Here is an 18,156-nt window from a genome sequence, read left to right as displayed (position 1 = left end):
TAATTTTTTTTTCTGTAATCTTAACCTAGATTATTCAACAAGTCAGTTATCATTGGCAGAGAGTCTTGAAAAGCTTGGTTCATCCTCCCTCTCAAAGGAAGCTGATACTGGAATAGGTGAGCCTCTAGACCTTTGTAAAAAAAAATGAAAAAAAAAAACAAAACAAATAGATAGATCTACAATCCCGGACAAAACCACTTGAATGAGAAGGTTTTCCCCATCATGTCCACCTTCCTATGCCACAAAACTGTTTCCAAAACGATGCCTTTGCGGAAAGAAATCCCCTTCCCCCAGTTCAATGTTACTTCATACAAACGCCCAGGGATCAGGCTTTCTTTTGAATACACAACGACATTGCTTTCAGGGGAAGGGGGAGAGGGAAGAACTGGTACAGCTATGGTGTTTAGAAAAGTGCTCCCCAAGTATACAATTTTCTCAACAGTTTTGTTCAAGCTTGTAGCAACCTTTGTGGCATTACAGGTGTGGTATGGAATCCCTAATGAAAGGGTTCCCAAGTCTCCACTAAAATAGTGGGTAAGGTGGGGTCAGGGAGGATGCGTGTATACAGGAGTGTTGTGTGTATAAAACAGAACAAAAAAGTTAGATGTTAAGATTAGCAATCAGATAATAAGGGACTGGCAAACTACAAAGTAGCTAAGTCTACGTCAAAGAAGTGCAAAAATTAAATGAGCTGAAAATAATAAATAACCGAAATCCCTAATAAAGATAGGATTAAATAAAATGAATTAGTTGGAAAATCAAAAGAAGATTTGGAATAGGTGAGGCTCAAGTCCTGTAATGACCATCAACTCACATAATACAACTCACTTTTACTCTGAACGTGACTACAGCACAGGTTGCCGAAACATCAGTCACTGTCAACAACAGCCCTATTCAGGGCTACATTCACCTGGATGATCATGCTCAAACTACTATAAATGAGACCTGTAATGTTTGGTCATTTTGATAAAAGCAGCATGTCACTTCTCAAAGAAAATGTTTTTATATACTTGTAATTTGGTTTTCTTTTACTCTTCCAGGAACTGCATTTTTTAAATTTTCAGTTACATTCAAGGTAAAGAACACTATAAGCTTTTATCCACATGCATACAGCTGCAACATTATAAGTGTTTGACTCATCAATCTCATTCTTAATGTCAAGATACACTGCATACAGTGATGCACTGGTGCTGCTTACCCGGCGATGACAAAGTTTGTATGTGTTTATCGCAAGCTTAGAGATTGTTCATTATTTCTTTCCTCTTTCTCATCCACCCAGACTTTGCTGGTAAACTATTTTTGGTCCAGGGAACTCAAGGAATAGAATTTCAGAGAGTCAAATTGTAAAATTCCTCATGAGAACATGCTGTGGTCCCCATAGAAGTTTGTGGCTTTTCTGCTCTGCCTTTTCCATTCTTTTGACACAATGTTTGTCCAGAGACATACGGTAGAAGTTAATACACACGACATTTTATTGAGAGATCTGGAGGGTTGGGGAGCATTCAGTAATTGCTACTGCATTAACTTACTGTATAAAATTATTTAAGGCAACAGTCTTTGCTATTCAATGGCTTTCTTCAACTCCTCTCTCTACTTGCCCTCCTATCTTTGTTTTCCAGTAATACTTCACTAAAAAGGTTACTTTTATTGTCTGTTTCAGGAGCTGGATTCTATCATGAAAATATTGGTAAGTCTGTTTGAATTTTAACCAACATAATTATTTTGAATGGCTTCAATTTCACTTTTGCTTTTGATTTTGAGAGTTATTTTGAATGTTATTCGTTACTAGCTCAAATCTTTTTCTTTTGGCAGTTCACAAACTATTACAACATGATTTTAATTCCTCTTGATACATTATTAAAAGGAGATTTAAAGGATGTCAAAGGGGTAAGTGTCAAAAAGTGTAGTGCTTAAGTTTAAGCATAAGACAGGGCTCTGAACATGGAATAGAAGTTAAGAAATAAGCAATAAACTCACTATACGGACTGTACAAGTACATACCATAAATCCTTGATTAAGCCCCTTGGGGGCTTATTTGTTTCAAGCACATTTGAGGGGGAGGGGGAGGGGGGGGTTAATAGAGACCCGGGGCTTATTTGAGAAGGGGGGCTTATTTAATTTAGAAATGATGATGCAGGTATCAGTTCTCCATAAAGAACTAGAATACAAAGTGGAAAAGCTCAACTGTAAGAAGTTTTAGGTCATGCAGCCGAGGATCAGAATCAAATCCAAACTTCCAGTTGGTAAATAAAACCATCCTGGATCAGTCCACATGAAGTTTTACGGTCACGATTGATTAATACAGTCTATCATTTAGTAGCAAAGAATAATTAGGGGAGGGGAGGGGGGGCTTAATAGAGAGGGCAGGGCTTATTAACTTTCTTCCCCTGAAAAGGAACCCTCATTAGAGGAAGTGGGCTTATTTGAGAGGTTGGTGGGAGCTTAATAGAGGATTTATGGTATGATAGTCTATGTTGTTACCTTGTAGTGGGTCCCCTGTGTTGAGGTGAGCAGGGTTTCAAAAGAGTCCTGTCCAGTTGTTTGGGACATGTAGATTTTCTCATTGAGCTGGTAGCTTACTTTTAACCTACACTTCCCCAGTAGACAAGGGTCCTTGCAAGTCATCTTTGAACTAAATCATCAACTCAAACAGCCCAGCATTAGTCCTGGGCAAGCAAAGTGTGAGAGCTGCTTGGCCACTGGACAGGCTGGAATTGACAAGTTATTTTCGAGTGCTATGGGTGGGTCTCGGTACAGATGTAACAGCTACAATTTTTAACTCACTCATTCAATTGCTTGTGTTTGTGTGCTAAATAAAATAATGAGTTCTGCTGTCAATAGCTGACTGTACATGTAACTAGACTAACAGTGTATGTGATAGCGCAGCGTTTGGGACACTGAGGATTTTATTAGAGGTGCCCTGTTTTATTTCTAATCCCACAGTTAATTTCATTTTTATCTCAGACTCAACTTCTTTACCAACATCAATGCTTTGCTTACTTGGTTTTACTCTTAATATTTAACAATGTGTAAAACTGTAAAACTTTGTTTTGTAGGAATTGAGAAAACCATTTGACAAAGCCTGGAAAGATTATGAAGCTAAAGTGTAAGAACCTGAAACAACTTACGATGTGTCATATTTGATATTATTCACAATTATTTTCAGTATTTTTATTTTTATACAATTTTTTTTTTTCTTAAGAAAGATGAAAAGTTTCCACATTAAATTTAGTATTAAATATTGTCTTCGAGCAAGCTCTCCGGGGCCCCAGACAGCTTGCTCACAGGCTAATGTAGCATAAGCTCTCACATCCTTGTTTCTTCAAACTCCCGATAAATAGAACCAAAAGTGACTTTCCTTCCACAACTCAGCACTGCAAGTTAACATGATATTTCAAGACTCCTGATAATTTTCTATAGGGGTGAGGCTTAATAGTTGTGATCTCATGAACTGTGTTGTAGGGCAAAGATTGAGAAAGAAAAGAAAAAAATGGCCCAGGAAGCTGGCTGCCTCAGGACAGAAGTTACCGGAGGGGAGGTATCTTGATTCAAACTTTTGATAAAGTTCGAGTTGAAAGTGATGCAAAGTTACAATAATAAGATAGAAACCTTTGGCACCTGCACTGCATGTGTGTGTCCATCTAGAGATGTCGGTCTAATAGATTGTTGATAAAAAGGAGTAATGGAAGGCATGGACCATAACCCCTGGTGTCTGTTTTAGCGAGGTGTTCTCCTTAATACACTGTAAAGGCATTCATTAAGATTATGATTACAATTTGCATAATGATCCTGATGGGTAGAACCTCTCTGCAGATGTACTGCTACTACTACCACTACCACTACCACCACCACCACAACCACTATCACTACCACTACCACTACCACTGTGACTGCAACTCGAATGCTGCTGCTAAAAAATCGCTGTTTATTTAGGTTTTTTTTAAAAATTTTGTTTTATGATTATTACTGGTAATTGTATATTTAGATGGCTGAAGAGACCGAAAAGGAGAGGAGATATTTTCAGTTGCAAATGTGTGAGGTATTTATACTTAATATACGGATCAAACACAGTAGTATATCTGTCTGCAAACGTACTAGTTTTGATTGTAGATTTATTCATTCTTGCAATCTTGAGAATTTGCATTATGTTGACCTGAGAATCGAAGACTGAATTCGGAATGTTGTATCAGATCTAAAAACTGTTATATCAAACATAAATATTCTCCTTGAACGAATGCCAAATTAAGAGTTAAAAAGTCTGTAAGTACTGCAGTGTTTTTTAAAGTATATATTTATTCTGTGTTTTATTGGATTCAAGTTTTTAATGAAGGTGAATGAAATCAAAATCAAGAAAGGAGTTGATTTGGCTCAGCATCTTGTGGATTTCTATGATGCTCAAGTGACGTGAGTTTTGTCAATCATTGTCTTTCCTCTTTCAAAGAAGACCCAGACTTCTGAGAAAATTGGAATTGCATACTATAGCTGTCAATGACTAATCCTATTTAGAGGTACTACAGCCGAAGAGGTTTCATTTGAATGGTTACACTAGAGGATTTCGTCCACAGACTCAAAAGTTAGAACCCCATACTAAATGAATAGTGCCATGTGAAAGTACTGTCGGTGAAGAGGTTTTGTTTTGAATGGTCCTTCATCATCACCACTGTCATCATCATCATCATCATCGTTGCGTCATCGTCATGCCAAAACTGATCTTTAGCAGATTTTATTCATCTCTTTCTAGGCCTGATTTGTTGTAAAAAAAACTAGTGCAATTTTTTTTAAACTATTACCTACAGCGTATACAGCAAGTACATGTACATTGCTATTTGCTATCGCAGGTATTTTCAGCGAAGTTCTGAAGTGCTGGAAAACATGCGAGGCTATTTAGGGGATCTTGCTGCAAATCTTCAACAGGTAAGTGGCCGATAAACCCTGTATTTACTGTTTTAGGCCTCAGAGAAAAAAGGATAAATTTGCGAGGGAGGACTGGTCTGTAGACATTGATTTGAAAGAAATTCATGGAAACGTTTAATACTTACATGCTATGTTCATCCTCTACCGGTTCGCTTTTCATGCCGACAAGTAATTACTTAATTAACCTCATGTCATTACGTTATTTTTTACTTCTTTCAAATAGTCAGGTTTATATAGCTTCAGAGTGCATTCCTTTGTTTAGTAATGGTAAAACTCGTTATAATCTTGTCAATTTTTATTTAGCTAAGAGCGCAACAGGACGAAGAGAGAAAGGAATTAATTGAGTTAAGAAATGAAATCAAAAGCCAACTACAACCAGAAAAGGATGTGAGTAAATCATTCATTTTCCGACATAAGCCGGAGAAATTAAGTTTACAATTTCCCAATAAATTCGGGCAGATGGAGCTTTCGAAGCTCAACAAAAACTCATCAAATAGTACTGAAATTGCGAGGGAAGTTTCTTGGGAAAAAAAAGGTTCTGAAAATTCCAAGTTCCGGATTCAAAGTCAAATGAAACGGGGATCAGTTTTGCAGGAATAAAGTTGTGAGAACAACTGGGTATACCTCAAGAGTTAATCCTATTTTTTAAATCTAAAAAGTGGAAAAACTGTTTGCTACGTTGAATTTGAAAGCGGTACAGTCGAACATCTCCACAACGTCCAGCTTAGGGATACAAGAAAGTGGTGGTTGTAGGGAGGTTTAAACAATATCCAGTGTATGAACTGTCTGCCAAAAAAAGTGGCCGCTGTAGAGAGGTGGCCAATAGGAGAGAGGTGGCCGTTAGTGGAGTGTTGGCTGTTATTGAAGAGGTGCCTGCTTGAAAAGTGGCCCATCTCTATTAAAATGTTGTGTCGTGATATGCCGCGTTAGTTTTGCGTGTGTTTTTTTAAAATAAATGTTTGTTTTACTAGTCATCACAGAGCAAGGCAGGCTACAGCTTACATGGACAACAAGGTGATAAAATGCATGGAAATGAAAAAGCTGGATTTCTACTAAAGCGTAGCGAAGGGTGAGTTAAACTTTTACCACAACTCTTTACGAAAAAAGTTACTGCATTGTATTGTTTAGTATCGTATCGTATTGTTTTTATTATTACACGCGGGAAGGTTGAATATGATTGGCTGGCAATCTCTTGTTGGCCGATCAAGTGTGACACTTTTGTCTTGAATAACCTGTATGGATGTTACCATCAGAGTTCAAGGGGCGGAAGCAATGTTTCTGCGTTCCTTTAATCGCTAGCGAACGAAAGAAGTTGTTAAACGCGTCAACTGATTGGAGGCCTCTTGAAATATATGTTGCGTTTCAATTTTATCCTTGGTTTAAATTTTATTTTCCTTTGTTTTTGGGTATGGCATTTGTATGATAATGAGTTTGAAACCAAGGGAAAAAGTTAAACCAAGGATAAAATGGAGCAACGTGTATGCAGCAATTAGAGAGAATTTTCGTACGACCTTGAAATAACGAAGGCGCGAACAAAACAGAAACAACGAACGAACGGAAATAGAGCGATTTGATTGGTTTATCGAACGGATACAAACGCGTGTGGCTTTTGGTTGGTTAAGCGAACGCTCGGTTGAAAAAACTTCATGCCCGAGAACTTTCGAGAAATCAATTGATACTTCGCTTTGACGTCATAGTGTAACACGATTGGCCAATCAAACAATGCCTTCTCCACATCAGGGTTTTCTTTGGCAGGAAAACGAAGAGTCCATGTTTTGATCTTTTCATCCATTGGCTGATAAAACAAATAACGAAAACTTACTGAGCTAATGGCGGCATTTGTAGCTTTAACGTGGAAGCCGAGAAAAGTTTGGAATTCGTGGAAAATGAATACGATGTTTACACAACTCCCACGTCGAAACGAAAACAGAATTGGCACGAATCAAGTTCTTTTCTTGAGTTTTCATAGGAGAAAAAAAGAAAAAAAGGGGAAGGCCAAGTCCAGCAATCTTGACCCGACAAGGACACGCTTAGTCACTTCAGAGTGTGAAAAGACTTTGTTTTTTTTTTGTCCATTTTAGATTTTGATGTGTCACCTTCTTAATAATATTATTTTCTTTGTATCTTTGTATTTCAGTTTTCGAAAAGTTTGGCAAAAGAGGTATTGCATAGCCAAAGAAGGAATGTTTACATTAGCTCACTCACCGGTAGGAATTTTCGCCGATAAATAGCAAGATTTTGCAAGTATTTTTGATAGGTTTGCTTGTGTGATTAACCCAGAAACGTCTTTGTTGTAAAAGCAGTAATTATCTATTATGGTTATGACAAATCAAAAGGTAGTATTTGAGACACAGGTACACCTGTGTTGAGGTATCATTTGTATACTTTGAACTCATCTATCTGTATTCTCATTGGCTAATTTTTGGAAATCACCGCAGTCTACTAGTCTGTAGGTTGCACGCGTAGTACATGATTTCAAAGAGCAATGACGTCCAGCTCTGTTCAGTGCATCGTGTGTTAAGAAAATTGAAAACACCAAAAATTAAAAGCAATTATTAGATTCGGTTTTTTGTGATAACCGGAAAAATCAAGGTCTCGGTAAAAAAACTCGTCCAATAACTGTTTAGCATTCATTAACTTTACGTACCAATCGCTATACTCATTTCACGAGTACAATAAAGTATGGGTTTTACAACGGCTAGCCTTCCGCTGGCCATTGTAAACGCCCATACAAATACCCTGCTCATATTTCGTTTGTAAGTCAGGATTCTGGCCGCGGTCTAACTTCCTAAATGTGCTTTGTTTTTGTAGTCAAGTCGACCAACCCAAACTCTTAATCTTCTTGTTTGTCAAGTAAAAGTAAGTGTATATCCGGCAAGCTGAGTTTTTAAATAGAATAAGCATATTGTGTCCCTTTCCCAAAACTCTGAAATGAGCCTCCCTCCGTATGAAATTCCCAGGGGTTTATACTTGGGAATTGCCCCAATATACATAGCTAAACTGCCTTACATGTACCATACCGGAACATTATGAGACAAGCCCAGATGTGCATTTTCATATGTTAAGGTTCAATGATCAAGCATCCACCGTACAAACGGGGTATTTCTCGATTCTGCGAACACGTTGATGGTTAGTTATTGTGCTGCCATTCATGGTTAATACGGTGTTCATTTTTTAAATGTTTTTTATGCTGTTGTGTTGTTTAGTCAATGCTCCAGCATTATTTAGTGTAAATACTGTAGCCCCTTAAAATATAAATCTCATAAAGAAGACCCTTTGACGGATATAAGCTCCGGAGATTATTGTCCAATTTTTATGGTAACCGAGATAAAACTCTTATTTTTTGTAGGAAGAGGATGGAAAGAAACATACTTTTAACATTGTATCACGTAGGTTTTCAATCTTTCATAACATTATTTGCTCTTCTTCTGATAGTATCTAAGAAAAAACATTTTGTCGAACTTTCAACCTCATCCCTTCCAGACCTATTTTTGGAGACATATTCATTAGTCCTGACTTATTTTTAATCCTTTAGACTGAATCCTATGGTATAGTTATTCTCAGGAACCCAGTATTTTCGCCAAGTACCATTTTTTAAAGATATGAAATTTGCGAATTTGTGTCGTATCCATTTTATTCATTATTAACCATTAATGGGCAAAACATGAACTAATGCCAGGTGAGGTTAATTTAATGAATTGGCATGCCCAGGGGCCTACAATTTAACACTTTGATTGATTGATTGCTCGATTGATTGTGTTACCCGCTAATTAACCCATCCTGCTAAATTGAGGCAGGCTGGCCAAATATATGATGGCAATACAAAGGCAGGGGCGGGTCCAGGATTTTTCTTAGGGGGAAGGGGAGGTGCACCACTAAGGAATTGCGTAACTGACTGGTGACGTAAACTAAAGTTTTACTACAGAATATCAGTTGTATTAGAAAGCCGCAGGTCTTCTCATGGGGTGTGGGCGGGGGGGGGGGTGCGCACCCCCTGCACCCTCCCCCTTGATCCGCCTCTGAAAGGTTTTACGATTCTGATTTTTTTTGCAGACAATAGGACGTATTTATTTCAAGCTGATAATGAAGCCGATTTGGAGGCGTAAGTGGATTACGTTGTTGCTAAACAAACAGGTTAACTGACTGATGGTTGGTTTTCATATTAAACTAATTTATTTCTGCGTTCATGATTTCCAGCTGGGTACATGTTCTAAACAACAGTCGGACCGAAGCGTTGGAGAAGGCGTTCGGTGACAGTGACAAAGCCGAGGTACACGTCTCTGTTGTTTTAGTAATAAAAGACGTAATTCAACTCCACCCAACAAATCTTTTCGATTGAACAATATCTTTGGTGCTAGAAATGAATCGACTGCTTCACGTTCGCTATTGTTTTTCGTTTTTCAGTCAGAAGAGAACTGCTCTGTGGTTAGCAACCTGAAAGAGGTAATGACTGTTTTTTGCTAAGAAACATTTCTGATTTGGTTCCATTTTTGATAATTTGTCAAGTTACATTAAAGGAACAAAACATGGTTAGGAACGGTGTAGCGCTGATAAGTTGATCACAATTAAAGGAAGACAGCTAGTCTTTAAGGAGCTATGTCTCGAGGATATTGTTGTTTTAGCTCAATTCTGTGCTGAAGTTTTTACTGAGTGCCTTTATCCCACACACAAAATGCTCTTTCAGAGATATGAAGAAGATATCAAACAGATTTTATAGTTAGAAAGCACAAACCATATTAACTTTTGGTGATTTTTGCTGTCATAGCATTCAAACTTGAAAAAGTCTGCCCAGCTTTTTCAAGTTTCAATCCATGTCCATCCTTGCCATCCGTTGTTATAGACGACAGAAAACAGCTTTAATACCTAAACATAGTCCTAAATAACAAGACTGGACCATTATGTTTGGAATTCAGTTAATGCGAAGACATTTGAGCTTTTCAAAAAATGGGAAATAGCATGACATGGTCCGATCAGCCTGCGAGCAGAGCCTTCTTTTGTCTTCTTCGAGATCGAGGAATAGAAAAGGAGGCTGTAGCTGAATCTCGTCAATCCTTTGAAGTCGCTGCAGTCCGAACTTAATCTTGTTTTTTCTTGTCAAACTGGTTTTTCGCGTGGGAGCATTCATTTGTTGATAAACGATTATCATCATTGAGCCCGCTAAACCAAACGTACGGCTTTAAAGGTGATGTTACACGAGACGATGCGCAACAACGATTTTTAGCGCAACACGGCGCTGTAACATTGTTGCGACATTATTTCGAATGATTACAACATTGTTCCAACATTGCAACGCTGTGTTGCGCTTAAAATCGTCGTTGCGAATCGTCCCGTGTAACATCACCTAAGGTCTGATTTTGAAACTGTTTCCTGGCGACATGTAGCGCATGCTCAACAAAGATATTACTCAATTCATGCAGGGTCTTTCTCGATTACACCTAATCGAGCAAGTGAATGAAAGGCTCTGTTAGCAGGTTGACGAAAGATTTGAGATGGAAACCAAACGGAGGAAAGGTTCTTTCTACCATCCTCCTTCCCAGGGTCCACTCGGCTCCAATCATCTCTGCTCGCTTGCTGCCCGCGAGAACTTGGTAGAATTTTAAGTAATTGCACGGTCAGACCTTTTACATCTGTATGTCGTCCTATTGTCAGCTAAGGCAGAGTATTGTGTCCCAAGTGCGGCGTTTGCCAGGAAATGACACTTGTGCAGACTGTTCTGGGAAAGGTAAGAAATTAACTAAAACGGCTGTAATTTTTAATTGAATTACGCTGTGCAACCTCATAAATTATATCATTATTTAAAATTATTATTAAAAAGTGAATCATTGGATAATGCAATTCTAGAGCTCTGATTGGCTTAGCCATCATGGTATATGAGCCATTATACCATGCTCTCCAAATAATGGTTACTGTACGCGTCTGCTCAAAATTAAGAACAAGCTGAAAATCGGTTGTTTTTACAAATAAAGTTGGTAAGAATTCTCGATTTTTTTGTGAGCGTTTTAAATAAAACAATTATTCCACTCGCGCTTGTTAGATACGAGATGATTAAAGTCAACTCGGCAGTACGCGCACTCATGGAATAATTGTTAAATAGCCAATGAAATAAGCGATAGCGTGCTAAAAAGAAGTCGCACAGTGCAATAGGACAATTGCACGATGACGTCATTTTACTACAACTACCAGAATCCTTGAATTTCTTGTTTTCTTGGGCAAATTAAGGCTATTGTTCTTTAATCCTCAGCGGGATTGACAAATTTAAATAACAGAGCAAAACCGAAATGAATTCTGGTAGTTGTAGTCAAATGTCTTCATCGTGCAATTGTCCTATTCGACGAAACTTCGACCCAGTCGCGCGCGTAAAGTCAACAAAGCCGATAGAGAGGTGTCCCTATTGTGGATACGCCACTTTCACATTTCCCATAATGCACCGTATTTGCCCCCCCCCCAAAATTTTGCATAACCTTTGTTTTTCATTTCTCCTGGATATTACTAGCAGCCGTCCCAAGAAAAATTGAAAACAATCCTTATGCACAATTCTGGGGGGCAAATAAGGTGCACTATGGGACATGTGGAAGTGGCGTATGAATCCGTGAAAAAGGGTCCATGTTCTTGAAATGTTGCTTAAAATGAGAGTATTGAAGTTTCTCACAGACGGTACTTACTTTCCCTGTTGACAGATCCCACGTGGCTGGCCACTAATCTCGGGGTGTTGCTGTGTATAGAGTGTTCAGGGATTCACCGAGATATGGGAGTACACATCTCTAGAATACGATCCATTGAGCTGGACAAACTCGGCACTGTTGAACTACTAGTAAGTTTATGGCCAGCGTTGTGTGGTTTGGAGATGTGGTTGTCTTGTAGTGAACGCGTTGGACTTCACAACTCGGAGGCGTTCGGTTTTGAAACCTTTACCTTGTCTTAGCTATAGAGCGGTTTTCACTTGACTGTCGTAAAACCAAAACCAAAGTAAATACACTAGCCAACCAAAGGGCGTAGTAAAACCAAAACCAAAACCAAAACCAATCCCTTTCGACAGTCAAGTGAAAACCGCTCTATACAGAAACTTTGTTCCACATTGTCTGTCTCCACCCAGGTGTATAAATGTTGGTACCAGTGAGGGTACCGGCGACTCACTCCTTGAGATAACCTGTGATAGGTAGGAAGTGAGGTTGGGAAGAGGGCCTAGAAAGGCGTTATTTTGGAATTTTGCAAGTTGCCCTACTTCTCTATAGCAAAGCGAGGCAGGCAAAATCTGTTAAATTTGCGGGTGGAATGTCATTTGATACGAACGGGTAGGTTAGAGCTCAATTTGAAAAGAGATAAAAGAGAAAGTAGAAAGTAGTCTTTTGCTCACCTTTTTTGTTTAAAGTTCCTTAGTTATAGAATAGAGTTATAGAAGTTATAGAATACTTGAAACAGATTTTTTTTTTGCTTTCTTGTATTAACAGCAAGCGAAAGCAGTTGGAAACGGCGGATTTAATGAAATCATGGAGGCCACTTTAGACTACAACGAAAAACCAACATCTTCAAGTAACATGTGAGTTATTTATTTCCCTTTGGTTTTGAACAAAAATACCAACAGCACTCAGCTTTGTGTGATGTTTACCAAGACCTCATAATTTCTTTTTCAGGGATGAAAGGAAAGAATTTATTCGAGCGAAATACATTCAACATAAATACGCAATAAAATCAGGGGACAACGAGGAAAAAATACTTCAGGTGCGTTTGTTACGTGTTGTTATTCTCCGAGAAAGAGTTCCTTCCACGTTTGGTGCTATCTTTACATAGAAACTTCATGTTTTGATCGGATAAATTGCTGCTTCACAAACTTATTTATAGCCTCCTTTGTTTTTGACAGGAGCTTCACCAAGCTGTCAAATCTAAGGACATCTTAGCGGTTTTACAAGCGTTTGCTGAAGGAGTAGAGCTCTGTACACGGCTTCCTGGTCATGTAAGTCTTAAATACGTGTAACGTAACTACAGGGAACGTTCTGGAAAACCTATACCAGTATCACTGGTATCACGTAGACGCGATCGTTTGGCAGCGGTTTCAGGCATCTCCGCACGCGCTAGGGGTCGGTTGCTTGTCTTCCTATCGTCTTCCCAGGATTTTTCCAAAATGGTGGCAAAAGTCATTTTTTTGTCCTTCTGACAATTCCCCCTCAATTCCCCCTTTCAAGGCCGTAAAAGCAATTTTGAATTCTGCAGGTGCAACTGAGGCAATGAGGGCAAATTAACAAAAATATAAAAGAAAAGCAAAATTGCCTCCATTTTGAATAAAGTGTACCTTTCTGTGCTTGCTATGTATGCCTTCTTACGGTCTGGGTGTTTCTTAGTGTCGCGAAAGCTATTGTAGGTTAGCGACTTTATGATGCAGCGAAACAACTTACGGCGTAACGCCTTTGCAACGAAAGGACTTGCAGCGAACGACTTTGTAGTGAAACAACTTCATTATGCAGCGAAGCGGCCGTAAACCATTGCGTTGTGGTGTGCGTATCGTTCCGTTTCTTTTCAATCTTTTGTATGACGTAATTTTGTGATTGCACCCGTCCGCAATAACAAGAAACTACAACACTAACTTCATTACATTTAATTTTTTTTGTCCTGGCTAGCCGAAAAATGCCACAGCTCTTCATGTAGCTGTTGAACAGGAGGACTTGACATCCCTTCATATCGTCGATTTCTTAGCACAAAATTGGTAAGTCAGTATTAATGTTTTTATTTTGTAAATTTAAGGGACTTCTGTCATATATGTAATACCCAAGTAAACTATATTGTAATAAATCGGGGTTTCAGAGTTCCATGTATTCACCAACATTGGTAGTTGAGCCATCTTAAAATATTAAAAAGGAGACTTGACCTCCATAATTTACTCTGACTTAACCTCACAGAGTTAATGAAGGAGGTTTGTAAGGTGGATCTCTTGATTCTAAAGACAAAATCCTTTTGGGTGACTATCCAAATAAAACCTCTTAGACGGTACTTTGAGATGGTCATGTACTATTCATTTGGTACATAGTCATAACTTTTCAGTCTCTAGACGATCTGCCGCATTTAGTTACGTTTGTAAGTGGGTGTTTGGCTGGAAAACAGCGTCGCAATTAACAGAGCAAGCACAAGGATCTTGATCTGGTCAGCGGTCAGCGATGATGATGGCCGCGTCTTTTGAAGCTGGATAGTTGTGTTATTTGTTTCCTTTTTTGTGTGTTTAAATAATTTAGTTTCTCGTGTTGTGTGCGTGCGTGCGTGTTTGTGTTTTAATGAATTACAAAGCTATATTAGAATAAAGTCAATCCTGTTAAAGGGCCATAATTAGTTTTCTATAATGTGCCCTTCTCCATTCTAACTTTCTTTATTATTTTTTAAAAAGGAACACGTAGTTTAATCAACCTTGTACTAACTGATATCGTACAACTAATGTATTATCTATAGGATGGAGTAAAACAAAGATCTTGAGTTTTCCATTTCTTATACTCTTGTAGTAATAATGTAAACGTAGAAGACGAGGATGGCAACACAGCGCTTCACGTGGCCTCTCTCTCTAGTAAAACGGAATGCATGAGGGTCTTGATAAGAGCTGGCGGCACAGAAAGCCTTGGTGTAGGTAAGTTCAATTAAGGTCCATATTTCTTATCAGTTTTATTTTACTATTTGTCTTTATCAAAAGAGTCAACGTCTGGCTTCTCAGCCGTTTCCTGGCCTGAACAGTTATCAGCGTGCTACATTGACAACAACCTCATGTTCTCATTTCACTGACAGCGTTTTCATTATTCTGCGCGCCCGACAACACCTCACCTCTAACCTCTGTAGCCAATTACGCCAGCCGTTTGTGTTCCATCCTTAGCAAGTGCTACCAGATAGTTTGCTCTCTACCAATTCCTTTTTGTCTGTCTTTGACACCCGCTGGCAACGGTGGCAACGGCTCCATCTTTTCGCACGGTCCACACCACGCTTTTTTTTTCCCGCGCTTAATACCAACCCTACGTTTCCCGCCAGTGGCAGCATCCCATGCTTTCTTGCGCGTGCTCATGAGAAACTTGCTTGTTTTATTTTCCCACGCGTTTTCGGCACACGTATTTGCATTTTGGTTGGTTCGTAGTTCTACTTTTATTGCTATTGTCCTTTTTGATGTCTTAGTTTCCACTTTCCAAATTTGCCTAAATACACCGTATTGTTTACATTTTTGGCAGAAAATAAAGAAGGGAAAACACCCATGGACATTGCTAAAGGGACAGGGCACGCAGAGTCTATTGAACTGGTAAGTTGGAGAGGATTTTTATTAGCGAGTGGTCATAAGTTGTAATTCAGCTTTACTCAAGACCATCATAGGCGTTCCCCCTTGAGAGCTGAACCCGCGAGCCTTTCGTATAACGCATTTACTAAATTAATGCACCTACTTGCTGCATTGAATTACGGTGCCTACGTAAACCTCGTAAGCCTCGTAGAAGCGGACGTAACCATGTTGGCCAGGCAACTTCCAACATTGTTGGGAGTTGTTGCGTCCTTTTACACGTAGCTTAAAGTTTGATCGGCTTCAACCTTTGCATCTCCCAACAACACGAAACAACATGCAACAGGGTGTGCAAACGGCCGCAGCATGTTGCGTCCGTTTGCACGGGGCTTCATATTTAAAACACGTCGAATTTACCTAGGGGTTCGACTGTAGGTGCTAATAATCCTGTCCTTTTTATTTTTCAGTTAAAACAGAGTGCTTCAGATAAACTGGGACATTGTGAGAATGTCAAGATAGACTGGGGTCTGAACGAAGTAAGAGTTTTTCATGAAGTATTCAAAGAACAGAACTAGAGAAAAATGAAAATTTCATGGAATGAATAGGCCACTTTCGAGTTCCAAAAATTCTTGCTTTCATAGCGAGGCTAAGTGCATAAACTCTCTTGTGAAAATGAGTTTTATTTGCATGAGTATGAAAAATTCATCTTCATATTTGCCTCAGTGGTTTTGCACTTAGCTTCGCTTTGAAACAAGAGGCTTCGGGCAACCTGGAAATGGCCTGTCAGCGCGTTACCTTAGTTGGTGGCTTTTTGAGGAGTACTGAGCACCTATTACGGTGATTAATTGCGATTTCTTTGTTTTTCAGGCTGATGGAATTTACGATAATCCCTTAGATTTAATGGATATCAAACCTGAATTTAGTGACGAGGAGACTTTGAATGACTCAAACACTGAGCCAAAGGTAAAAAGTGAAGCACTTTTATCAGATACGAGGTGCTAGAAAGGCTACAGACCCTTGACGCATGACATCACGTCTGCAATGTTGGTGGCCATTTTGGTGTCCCAAACCAGTCCTGTGGGAGTTGAACTCTTTTGATACACTAAACACCCGCATATAAGAACACACGATTTCGAAGGTCAGGCTGATTGAGTTCTTATTTATCGGGTGCTTAATGACAAATCAGCCTCAAAATGTTCTTAAAATGTTCTTAAATTTTTCTTTGGTAATACTATCCAAAACATGTTGCTAGAGGTATATTTAGCATATTTTAGGAAAATAAAATAAATAATTATTCTGTAATTTGATTATATTAACAAATGAAGTTATCTGACAGCAAACATAAATTTACATGTTTTGTAATTACGACACTTTTACCATTTTATAGGAACGTGTTACAATTTTCAGGCTGATCTTGTCCTTATAAAAATGGTGCTTTATTGGCCAAATTTCAGCCTGGTGTTCTTAATCCATTTGTTCTTATATGCTGGTGTTCACTGTATTTAAACGCATTCTTTTGTTCCAATTAATTGACATAGCTGCCTGTTACGTGACTTAAAACAGGTTTATATCCGTATAGATCGTTTTCACTCACGTGGTCTGCAACTTTGTAAATTTCTTGTAACAAAAGAAAATTTTACATGAGAAAATAGTTCAATACCTGCAGGACCCATATGGTAAACCAACGTGGCCACCGTTTCATTGTTATTTTTTTACACAAATATGGCCGCCGTGACGTCATGTGAAAACGATCTTTAGTGGAACGTGGATTTAACGAACTTCTATATGCCGAAATCCTCGGTTTAAACGAGCGATATTCTTCAGCCCAGTAACGGTGAAATATATGGAAAAAACCTCGCTATAACGAAACCTCGTTATAGCGAACATATTGTGCGAGTCCCTTTGGCCAATCCGCAAGGAATTCTTTCAGTGAAAAATTTTCAATAGATCCACTTTATGTTCATGCAGATGTTTTGGTAACAAGCGATTTTTTTATTTTATCAGGTTCAGTCCAGTCCTCCCACTCCTCCGCGCCATCGGCGTCACTTACCAACCCGACCTGTCAGTCAAATGATCCTGCCGGGGACGGGGTTCTTGAAAGGAATTCCGGGGCATCCAGGAATGAGCCCCCTGGTATCAGGTCTTTCACTCGACACACCTTCGAAAGATAAACTTTCCGGGGGTTCGCCTCTCGTAAGACGGAGGGCACCCGTTCCCCCTTCAGGAGAAACAGTCGCTGTTAATGTGCGAGCGAGTATGTTCGTTCCCTCAACAAACCCGGAGAGCGCGTTTAATTCTATGGCAAGTACCTTTGGTCACGGACCTAAAACGAAAACGTAAGTTTTTTTAGAAGTGGAGCATTCAATGAAGGAACGTTTTTGCTCGGTTAAAGGTGTTATGTTTAAAGATTGAAACAGTTAGCCACTGTCGATACTTCAGTCAGGTTTTTTTTCATAGGAAGACCAAATCATCGTTATCAGGAGCTCATAACCAGCAGTGAACAAAAGCCATTTCCGAGTTCCAAAAACTCTCACTTTCTAAATGGGGCTAACTGCAAAACCTTTCTTATGAAAGTCAGATTTATTTGCATGACAATGAAAAAACCATTTTCATATCAACCTCACTCAGCCTCGCTTTGAAACAGAGGCTTGAAGTAACTGGGAAACGGTCTATTCTACTGTATTCATGTCACACAGTTTTCACCGACCAGTCTATTTCTTGATCGATTTTGTCGCGAACTTGAAATAACGTACCAGTCAGCCAAAAAAGGTCGGAAAATGACTTTATTAACGTTTTAAAGGCCTTTAGTTTTTCATATACCGTATTTATTCGAATAAGCGCCCAACCTCGAATTAGCGCTCACCCCCACCCCACCCCATCCCACATCCCTCCCACTCCCACTCAAACTCAAATAAGCGCCCACTCCCTTCCCGCTACCACCCAAAAAAAGGAATAAGTACTAATTTGAGACTTCCCCGAAGACGGAGTTTTCTTAAGAGTGTTTTGCAGAA

The 18,156-nt window shown here is 39.1% G+C and overlaps 2 protein-coding genes across 2 annotated transcripts in view; one reads left to right on the top strand and one right to left on the bottom strand.

Annotated features, from left to right (window-relative positions):
* Window positions 1–18,156, bottom strand: part of LOC140945339 (uncharacterized) — a 554,440-nt gene that overhangs the window by 373,968 nt on the left and 162,316 nt on the right. The window lies entirely within an intron of this gene.
* The window catches only part of LOC140945615 (arf-GAP with SH3 domain, ANK repeat and PH domain-containing protein 2-like), a 29,705-nt gene that overhangs the window by 4,877 nt on the left and 6,672 nt on the right, over window positions 1–18,156 (top strand). Inside the window, exons 3-30 of the mRNA XM_073394629.1 lie at window positions 30–116; window positions 1,041–1,075; window positions 1,661–1,687; window positions 1,813–1,887; window positions 3,057–3,106; window positions 3,463–3,538; window positions 3,986–4,039; window positions 4,319–4,404; window positions 4,839–4,914; window positions 5,218–5,301; window positions 5,886–5,983; window positions 7,052–7,121; window positions 7,726–7,773; window positions 8,264–8,303; window positions 8,968–9,016; window positions 9,112–9,184; window positions 9,319–9,357; window positions 10,564–10,636; window positions 11,592–11,725; window positions 12,363–12,451; window positions 12,546–12,633; window positions 12,773–12,865; window positions 13,527–13,612; window positions 14,397–14,518; window positions 15,105–15,172; window positions 15,613–15,681; window positions 16,013–16,108; window positions 17,150–17,481. Coding sequence (XP_073250730.1) covers window positions 30–116; window positions 1,041–1,075; window positions 1,661–1,687; window positions 1,813–1,887; window positions 3,057–3,106; window positions 3,463–3,538; window positions 3,986–4,039; window positions 4,319–4,404; window positions 4,839–4,914; window positions 5,218–5,301; window positions 5,886–5,983; window positions 7,052–7,121; window positions 7,726–7,773; window positions 8,264–8,303; window positions 8,968–9,016; window positions 9,112–9,184; window positions 9,319–9,357; window positions 10,564–10,636; window positions 11,592–11,725; window positions 12,363–12,451; window positions 12,546–12,633; window positions 12,773–12,865; window positions 13,527–13,612; window positions 14,397–14,518; window positions 15,105–15,172; window positions 15,613–15,681; window positions 16,013–16,108; window positions 17,150–17,481 — 2,317 coding nt within the window. The remainder of the gene's footprint in view (window positions 1–29; window positions 117–1,040; window positions 1,076–1,660; window positions 1,688–1,812; window positions 1,888–3,056; window positions 3,107–3,462; window positions 3,539–3,985; window positions 4,040–4,318; window positions 4,405–4,838; window positions 4,915–5,217; window positions 5,302–5,885; window positions 5,984–7,051; window positions 7,122–7,725; window positions 7,774–8,263; window positions 8,304–8,967; window positions 9,017–9,111; window positions 9,185–9,318; window positions 9,358–10,563; window positions 10,637–11,591; window positions 11,726–12,362; window positions 12,452–12,545; window positions 12,634–12,772; window positions 12,866–13,526; window positions 13,613–14,396; window positions 14,519–15,104; window positions 15,173–15,612; window positions 15,682–16,012; window positions 16,109–17,149; window positions 17,482–18,156) is intronic.

This window comes from Porites lutea, chromosome 8 (assembly GCF_958299795.1).
Source record: "Porites lutea chromosome 8, jaPorLute2.1, whole genome shotgun sequence".
NCBI classification, from domain to species: Eukaryota; Metazoa; Cnidaria; class Anthozoa; order Scleractinia; family Poritidae; genus Porites; species Porites lutea.
The sequence above is the reverse complement of the archived record's forward strand: the minus strand, read 5'-3'. Positions and strand labels throughout refer to the sequence as shown.